General features: G+C 36.3%; 1 protein-coding gene across 1 annotated transcript; it reads right to left on the minus strand.

The window, feature by feature from the left end:
- Nucleotides 1-345: 345 nt before the first annotated feature.
- On the minus strand, nt 346-2097 carry LOC133789542 (UDP-glucose iridoid glucosyltransferase-like). The gene is made up of 2 exons (XM_062227366.1): nt 1504-2097; nt 346-1389 (listed from the first exon to the last, which is right to left on the minus strand). The coding sequence occupies exons 1-2, from the start codon at nt 1979-1981 to the stop codon at nt 512-514; spliced, it is 1356 nt and encodes a 451-aa protein (XP_062083350.1). The 5' UTR covers nt 1982-2097; the 3' UTR covers nt 346-511.
- Nucleotides 2098-10404: the final 8307 nt, after the last annotated feature.

Consider the following 10404-nt stretch of genomic DNA (forward strand, 5'->3'; position numbering starts at 1 on the left):
TTTATTTAAATAATGCATTTAATTTGTATTATTCAAATATTCATTTGAATTTGAATATTATGTTATAACTTGCCTAGAATTAAGGGAAGAATATCTTTGTAATCGTGTCAATAAATAGCTTGGATTCAATCATTTGTTCTCATACACAATCTTGTACAGAGAATGCTCATCAAAATTGATCTCAAAGCTTTAATGCATACCTTAATAAAATTGACTCGTGGACGTATGTAGATTTTAACTATCGAACCACGTAAAAATATATTTATTTTTTTTTTCTTTCGTCCTATTTCAATTGTTTAATTGCTCTAATTAATTTAGTAGACCAAAAACAACTTGAACAAAGAATAAACGTACATTGCATTAATTGTTCTACAAACAAGTAAAGTGAACATGTTACGTAGGAAAAACATTACATGAGAAACATTACACTATTATTTTATTTTGGAAAAACCGAAGTGACAATAATAGATTGCAATGTGGGAATATATGACATTGGACCTTTTTTACTCAACTAAAGTGATACAATGAAGTTCACAAGTTCATTCAGCGAATCATAGGAAGAATTACCTTGCCTTATACGGTCTTGAAATTTCTTCTTCAATTCTTTGACTCTTTCCCTCATATCATTCCCTTCGTTCTCCAAAATCAATCTTCTCACAGCTCTCTCAATCTCTCCTCTCTCTAATTCCTCTAATTCCAATCCAATTTTCCAAACATAACTCGCATACCTAGCATTCACTCTTTGATCACCGAAACATGGTTTGCATATCATTGGAACTCCTTCACCTATACTTTCAAGAGTTGAATTCCAACCACAATGGCTCCAAAATCCCCCAACAGCAGGATGAGCCAACACTTCCCTCTGGGGTGCCCATCTCACAATGAATCCCTTATCTCCAACAGAATCTTGGAACCCTTTCGGCAACAGCTCAATCCAATCCGAGCCGCGAATCGAACCGGGTCGAACCACCCATAAGAAGGGTTGGTTGCTGTTGGCTAGTCCCCAAGCGATTTCAGCTACTTCTTTCTCAGTCAAGGCTGCTATGCTGCCCGAGCTGCTCACATAAATGACTGACTTATGGGGTTGTTTGTCAAGCCACGAAATGCAGGTTCTGTCCTCTGTAATTAGGCTACTTGAGATGTTGAATGGTACTATCATGTGTAGAGGACCTATTGGGAAGATTGGTACTTCAGATCGTTGTTGCATTTGCTCTAAAGTTAACTCTTCAAGGCATTTCATAGTGTTCCAAATGATGGCCGAAGAAGTTCTTTTTCCGTATCCCTTATTCACTACTTTAGCAAACTTTCCAAAACTTGCTGCTAAGCTAAAAGGCAGATCTTTAAATCTGAGGGGATGGAGTTCTGGCACAAGATCACGAGAAACAGAACCTGTAGCACATAATTACTAAATAATTGGATACAAATAGATGTAGAAATTCGGTCTCGTCCCAATTTTGCTTTTATATATTCATATATATATATATATATATATATTCATTATACCTTGAGAGAGATCATGGCCTTGTTCGTTAAGCTTAACTAGAGCAGAGCGAGCTAAACAAGTTGCAGCGCTTGTGGTGCGCAAGATTAAGCTTGGCAGCTTGAGATGGTCTGCCACAGCTTCAGCAAAGAACATGATCTCATCACATATTATGCAGACCTGTTCTTGTTCCACGGGGCTTAGTTTCTGCAAGAATCTTTGGAAGATGTCTTTGCAATTCTCATTGATGGCAGCTACGTTTCCCACTAAGTCCCATGACCTGATATCTTGGTCAGATAAGCCGTCAGCAATGGGGACGAAGATGATATCAGGGTGGTTCTTTGGATTAGGAGAGTTGTAAATGGTGTGAACAACAGTTATGGAGAATCCTTTGGAGTAAAGAACAGTGCCCAGTTGAAGCATTGGAGTTATGTGGCCCTGAAATGGGCAGGGAACAAGGACCAAACGACGACTTCTCTCTGGTTGTTTTGCCATATTCATATTGATGAATATCTCTTTGCTTATGGAATATTTTGTTCTTGATTGCTAATATTGAAAGATCGGAATGAGTTAACTGGTTTATGGGATTGATTGACATTGTAGTTTATGAAGATAAGAATAAAAAAAATGAATGCAAGATATACACATCAAACAAATTTGAATAAATTACAAATAGAGTGAAACAAAACATATATAAAAATGTTTATGCTGTTTGTTTTATTCCTGTGTAATTTAGCTAGATAATATTTTACATTATGTTTTTCAAACAATTCAAAATTCATGGTTAGTGATTTAGTTGGAAAATCATTTCTCTAAACACCCAAAATTATCCCAATTGATAAACTAATTAAATTGAATAAAAAAAATTAATTTTTTTCTTCAAAATCAAATTTATGACGTGTGTATTTTAAACATCAGAAAAACTATCTTTGTGAAAATATAAGGTAATTTTGTTTTACTATAATAATTACATAGTCAATTTTAAAATTATTTGTAATATTTTTTTTGACAAAAAATTTAAACTAGAGCATGAAATATATAACAATCATAACAAAAATTGCGCCAAAAGTTGTTTACTGATCGAGAATACTAAGAGTCACACCAATAAGACTTAAAGTGAAATCCCTATAAATGAATTGTCCTAGATATAAATTACAGTAATTATAAATTTTATTATTAAAAAAGTATACATTTATTATTTATAAATAATAATAATAACAGGCCGTGAAGCTATTTTTCATGATCATTTATCAAATGTGTAGTATTACTCAAAAGAAAAGTATAATATAGTTTTTGTCACTTAGATATTATTTTTAATTAAATATTCACCTTGGAAGAGTTTTCAATTGTTATGTAACTATGATGGTTACAATTTTAATGACTTGCTATTATAGGTTAACATATTATTATTTATTAGTTTATTGTTTCTAAAATTGTATTATATATTACAGTCTGCCACCAATGACAAAGTCAGGTGTGGGCTAGAGATAAAGTTAGTAAGAAAATTTTTTAGGATGAAACTTGATGAGTTTTAGATGATTATTTTCTATTTTTTATTTATAATAAATAATTATTTTAACCGATACCATAAAAGTGCAAGCTAGATGGTAGACTAGTTTTATCTTGTATAAATATCATAAGTACATATTTACAAAAATCATCATAGATTAGAAAAAATAGATTAGACCAATTAAATCACAATTTAATCTTATCATATTATATGTGCAATATGTACAACATGTATAGTTTTATATTATAATAATATAAGTTTCTCGTCATTCTAAATATCAGAGTCTAAAAAAGTATTTATTGATTCTTTTGCTGAAAATTTAGGACAATAAACATTGACTCAATTAGATAAAACAATATATCACTTGTAGAAGCTTTCAAAATACATCAACTATACAAGAGAACAAATAAATAAACCCACGAAGATAATCATAGAAATGAAATTATTTTCTTAAAATTTCAGTGTAGGGTTAAGCCTACAATCAGCCAAGAGTGGCTCTGTACTGTCTACCACCCTATTAACGTGTATTTTTTATGTAATTAATTTTTATTACTTAAATTATTCATTTAATACGTATATACGGTGATCAAGACTAGCCTAATTAATAACTTTTATTCAAGTTTGTTACTATATTTTACTTATCAATCTTAAAATTCTTGGTTGTTATTTTTCTGTCTTAAATTATTAATAAAAATAACCATGAACACAAAAAAGTAAATAATAAAAGATAAAATTATACAAATGTAATTTGATAGTTATTTGTTTTATTCCCACTGCTTATTGTCCTCATTCATTCACAATGGTTTCTTCTTGCACATCGATGATGAAGTAAGGAGAAAATTGTTTTTAATTTTTCGAGTTTAGTGGATGACGAAAGTCAAGAAGATATTCCGACGCTTGACCTTAATGATAGTTATTGAATCGATCACGAGGATGAAGATGAAAACAAAGAATGGATTCACCCTAATGTTACAGTTTGGAAATACTTTGTTGAATTGGTTGCACATTGATAAAAAGTCAGAGCATATAGGAACTGACCATAGCATGAAAATGAGACAAATATTGATATTTTTTAAAAAAATTTGTTTTAGACGGACAAAATTTTGAGCGATTTAAGTGCTAAAAAAAATTAATATTGGGAACATAAGTAAAAAAATTAAAAAAAAACTACAAATTTTAATTGCTAATTGAACCCTGTCTAATATTTTAATTAATTTTGTTTACTAATTACTAATTAAATTTATTTTTAAAATAAAATAAATTTCAATTAGTGTTTTATAAGAAAATAAATTTTTTTGAACTAATAATATATAGTATTATGTTACATGTTACTCATTAAATATTTTTAATTAATTATTAAATTAATCACAATTATTTAATATGAATCCAATAACTAAAATTAATGTAACCATCGATGAGGATATTTTAAACGTAACTATTAAGTATTACTTATATATTTAAAGAGAAAAATTTACTATTAAATAAGTAGAAATAAATTAAATTACATACAAAATTCATAATTAAAAGTATAGTCAAATTTGACTATTTTAGTGAGAGGGTGTAATAAAAAACGGTGCATTAATATAATTTGTATGTGCTTATGTCATGGTTCTCAAACACCATATGTTATTTTTCTTTCCAAAAATTTAAACAAAACCCAGGAAGTACAAATTTTTTGGATTATCGGCCGGCTTGAATCTTGATTGACAATATCGATGTAAATAAGTATAAATAGATATTATTTTCATTTTTTATTTTCATGGACAAAAAAATCCAAATTCTGTAAATACATTCCAACATCTAACAAGTAACATCTTCAAAAGATTAGGGTATGAGACTAATTATGTTATTATTGACGTGGCATTATAAGTCAAAGTATGGGAGAAATGAAGATTCTACTAAATATAAAAAGGAAAAAATTGATGAGCTCTGAGCTCAAATGATTGAATAGTTCGACGAGCTCTGAGCACAAAAGATCGAATAGATTGATGAGCTTTGAGGTAAAATGATTGAACAGTTGGACGGGCTCTAAGCTTAAAAGATTGAATAGATTGATGAGTTTTGAGTTCAAATGATTGAACAGATTGATGATCTCTGCGCTCAAATGATTGAATAGTTGGACGAGCTCTGAGCTCAAAAGATTAAATAGATTGATGAGCTTTGAGCTCAAATAATTGAATAGTTTGACAAGCTCTAAGCTCAAAAGATTGAATTGATTGATGAACTCTGAGCTTAAATGATTGAACATATGGATGAGCGTTGAGCTCATATGACTAAATAGATTGATGAGGGCTGAGCTCATAGTGATCGTCCAGATTAGTGAGCTTTGGGTACAGTATGGTGAGATAGGTTGATGGGCAGAAAGCTCAGAATAGATGAATCACAACGAGCTCAGTGAAGAAGTCAAGTAAGAGGACTGATGAGCACATGAGCTTATAATGTGAAGAAGATAACAGGCGGAGAGAAAGTTAGTAGAGTCGGACATGTGGATTAATCGCGATAAGCTTTCCTAATCATGCTCTTTGTCATTTTTCTATAAATAGTATATTGGGGACCAAATTTGGACCACTGGGCTTTAATCTAGTTACAGTTTATGTTAATTGTGAATTGAGAGAGAGAAATGTGCTGACTTAAGCATCAAAGTGTCTTTTGCAGGTATTCATTTCATATTTTCTCTACTCACTCCATTGAAGAACAAATTTATGTCATTCGATTTGCCAATGGAATGTGTAAATTTCTGTTGATCGACATCAACAATCTAACTATCTCAGATTCAAACATATGAAATTAACGAAAAGATTTAGGGGGAAGATTTTGACCCAAACAATTGACGTTGTCTGTGGGAAACAAACAAGAAAGCAATATCCAATTATGATAGAACTGATAAAAAAAACTCTTAACAATTCTTAATTTTTGTGTCTTTTGCATAATTGGATAGTGACAAGTAAAGAAAAAAAGATGCCTTGTTCAAAAACACAACTAGAAGAAGATGCAAGCCAGTCATCATAAGTAGACTACATGCAAGAGTTACACAAAGTGATACAATTTATGCAGCAAATGAAAAAGAAGATGAGGTCAAATTTTGATTGATTGAGGAACCACGACAATAGTCGGAAGTTTGGAACCAAAAGGAAATAGAAGAAATGGCTAGGTAACATGCCAAGTTGATGGCGGAACTAACCATGATGAGGAAAGAGAAAGATATCCATCAAAGGTGAGCTAAAGCCCCTACAGCAGGAGCTACTGATGAAACTCAACCAGAAGTAAACTCAAAGGTGCTAGGGATGGAGGAAAATGTCCTAAAGATCTACGAAGATGATAGACAAAAATCATCCCAGAGAGAAAAAGAGCAAAGTGCAACACATAATGCAAAAAAGACTGAGACACCAACTGCTCAGAAACAGTCACAGGCTCGGCAATCTCCGTCAACACCTGTAATACCGTCGGACTGGAAAGAACAAATTATGAAGAAAGTCCTTGACAGAGTAAATATTGTGAGTACTCGAAGTTCGATGAATATGGCCAACAAAGCTATCAAAGGCATTTTTAAGTCATCATTCACTGACTTGATCGTTAATGAACCGAAACTGAAAGACATTACGATGTTAAATTTTGCTCAATTTGATGGAAGTTCAGATTCGTCAAATTACATCTTACAATTTCAACAAAAGATGGCGATGGAAACTGAGAATGAAGCAATGAAGTGCAGGGCCTTTGCGACAACTTTGGTGGCTCGGCACTGTTGTGGCTTAGGCAGTTGAAACCAAAGTCAGTGAATTCTTTTGTGGAGTTAGGCGAGATGTTTGTATAGTATTATATAGGAAATACTGAAACACAAAAAATAATGGGTGACCTGTATTCAGTGCAGAAAGGGGTAAATGAGCACTCCCGTGCATATCTGAAAAGGTACTTGAAGCTAGTACATCAGATCAATAACGTAGACAAGGCAATAGCAATGAATCTGTTCAGAGAAAGTTTGCAAAATGGGTTGTTGTTGAGTGAGCAACTCTACCTAACTCCACCAAGAGATCACTCAGAGATACATATGAGATTAATAGGAGTGTTTAAAATATTGGAGATAAGGGAGGAAGAGGATAGGTACACAACATTAATTACTAAGCTCGCTAAGGAGAATCCTCCATTAGGTTATTACTATTCATCAGAACAAGGCTGAACCACTATAAATTTCTGTGTGTTTTGTTTAGATATTTGTATTATTTCGTATATTTATATTTACCTCGTTCAAAAGGTGTCATATATTGTACATACGACCATTGGCCAAATTCATAGGTCAGCATTTTGGTGCTTTAATTGAGAGTACGAAATCAAAAAACACACTTTCATCATCTTTACGATGCCTCCAAAACCCAGTCAGAAGAAGAAGATGGCTCCTAGGGATTCCACCAATCAGAATCCCGTCGACCCCGTTAATGATCCTAAGGTGGAGGTTGGAGAACCTGATGCGAAGGATCCACAAGATGTTGACTAGGAGGAGATGGCACAATTTCAAGTGAGGCAGGAGGCCTTTGCTACAGAAATTTCCCTCCAGAGGGCGACTATGGAACGACAACGGTGGGAGATAGATGAGCAGGTCCAGAGGATGATCCATAGGGAGCAGGAAGCTGACTGGAGGCACCAGGAGGGTGTTGTGGCCCTGGAGGTGGCTACCCAGTTAGCCCGAGCTAACACTGAAGCTACTGCTTAGGCGATGAGGGAGGCTTAGGCCAAAGCAGAAGGGATGCATGACAACAATAACATGGAGTCCCATGGGAGGAGTCAAACTCCAAGGACGCTCTCAGAGCCACTTTCCCAAAGACAGGATGAAAAGGTCCAGTCCAAGACTGCCTCCTCCATGACTAAGAAGAATAACACTTCCTCTTGGAGTAAGAGTGTTACCGACGTGAAGGCCCCATCCCGAGAGGGATAGACGAAACGACACATGAGAGGAAGGTCGTACATCTGAGAGGCGTGACAGGAATGAAAATGGTCACTCAAAGTCTTAGAGTCATGTAGGAGGAGAGACTCGGGGGCAAGATCGCACCAGCAAGGGCAAGGTGGACCTACCACCCCTACACCCTTAGTCTCGCCAAGGAAATGAACCGATGAACAATACCAATACTGTGTTCCATAGGCTCGCGAAAGATGCACAACCTCAAGATATGAGGGAAGTCATCAACATGAAAACCAACGCTCAGAAGAGGGTACCGGGGACGTCTACCCCACCTAGAGTAGAGATCCCAACAGCAGTGCAGGCTCAGATAGATGCACTCACCACAGGTGTTCAGGGCCTGACAAAGAAATCTTCTGATATCGAGCTGGCTCATAGAAGTGGGAGTCCCTTCAGTGCCAAGATCCAAGCTTCTCAACCACCACCAAAGTACAAGACTCCTAAACTTCCAACATACACTGGGAAGGAAGACCCAGTGCGACACATTGGAAAGTTCAAGGATCTGATGGAGCTACACGATGTGGATCATGGTTATAGGTGCAGGGTATTCCCTACTACTCTCTTGTACTCAACTGAGGAATGGTATTGGAAATTCAAACCGGGATCCATCACTTCCTGGGAGAAATTCAAGAAGGAATTTTTTAAGGTCTTTAATGGAAGATGGATTCAACCAGTTTATGCCAATCAGCTAGCTAACATCAAGCAAAGGAAGGATGAATCCCTGAAGGACTACATCAAAAGATTCATGAGAGAAGAAAACCAAGCATCCAAGGTAGGAGATGAATGGAAGTTCATTTCCATCTCGGCATGAATCATTTATTGTAGTCCTTTGTGGGATAGCATCCACAGGAACACCATCAACACCTTCCAGGAGTTCCTGGATCCAGCAAAAAAATACATGAAGCTAGATGACGCTATCATGAAGGAAGAAAAAGGCATAAACTATCTGAATACATTCAAGGCAAGCAAGAATGGTGCAAACCCTCGGGACAACAATGGGGTCAACGGTAAGAAGAGGAGTACCTCAGGGGTCGAGCAGAGTGGAGAAAAGAAGGATTAGTCAGCACCAACCGACACACAGCCTAAGCACCAGCCAAGGTTCACCAACTATATTGTCCTGACTGCAACAATGGCTGAGATTTACTTGGAAACATACCAGGACGTACCATACCTAAAGTCACTACCCTTGTGCTCAAAAGAAGTCCACCACTGGAGCCTGTGGCCGTAGAATTCACATTGGACACCATATGTGGGGGGGCCCACATAACAGGCAACAGTAACAACACTCATGAGCGATATGCAAGGATCCTATGACATGAGGTAGGGGATTATTCCCAGTGCATGGCAGTCGAGGAGCGGTCTCCAAAAAATCTGAAGTGTGAAAGTGAAACTCTCACTTTTAAAGAGGATGACGCCAGGCACGTGAGGTACCCGCACAATGACCATCTGGTCCTTACCATTCAAATCGCCAATGCCCAAGTGAAGAGATGCTTGGTGGATATGGGAAGCTCAGTAGATATCATCTACAAATCATCCCTTGAGAACATGAGGCTCATGGTCAAGGACCTGACACCTTGTTCCTAAGTGATATATGGGTTCATAGGAGAATGCCTAGCACTAGCAGGATCTATCAAACTATCGGTCACTATGGGAGATGCCCCTAGGCACGAGACCATAATGAAAAAGTTCTTGGTGATAGATTTCTCATCGGCTTAGAACGTAGTGATCGGGAGACCCCACCTAATGGCATTACATGCAGCAGTGTCTATCTAGCATCTATCTTTGAAGTTCCCCACAAGTGCAAGGCAAGGATTCATAGAGGGTAACCAAAATGAGGCACAGGAATGCTATAACACATCAGTGGTCAAAGAAAAGAAAGGAAACAATGTGGTGGTGACCTGTTGCAAAGGGAATGAAGGAACCGATGAGGTTATCAACATGGAAGTTGACGTTGAAGGAATCACTCTACTGGAGTCAGGGGCTCTTTTTAACAAAGATTTATTATTGTAACAAGTTTTCCAAAGCAAGGGAAACAACATCGTTCCTCGCTTTGGGGATGACATCATGAGGGTAGGACTAGTTGAAGATCTTGACGAAGTCCTACTAGATGAGGAGGACCCAACTAGAGTAATCAAAGTTGGGAAGGAACTAAAGGAGGAAATTAAGGCACGGTTGGTATAATTTTTGAAGAAGAACCAGGCCATCTTTGCCTGGTCACATAAGGACGTGATTGGAATTTCTCCCTCCATGATATGCCATGTCCTCAATGTGGACAAAAAATATCCACCAGTGCAACAAAAGAGGAGACTACTCGACAAAGATTGATCTCATGCCCTGAAGGAGGAGGTAGAGCTGCTCAAGGAAAACAATTTTATAAGGGAGGCCTACTACCCAGACTAGGTATCAAAACCCGTGCTAGTCCAAAAACCAAACGGGAAGTGGAGGACATGCATGAACTTCGCAGAT

This window comes from Humulus lupulus, chromosome 7 (assembly GCF_963169125.1).
Source record: "Humulus lupulus chromosome 7, drHumLupu1.1, whole genome shotgun sequence".
In the NCBI taxonomy this organism is placed as follows: domain Eukaryota; kingdom Viridiplantae; phylum Streptophyta; class Magnoliopsida; order Rosales; family Cannabaceae; genus Humulus; species Humulus lupulus.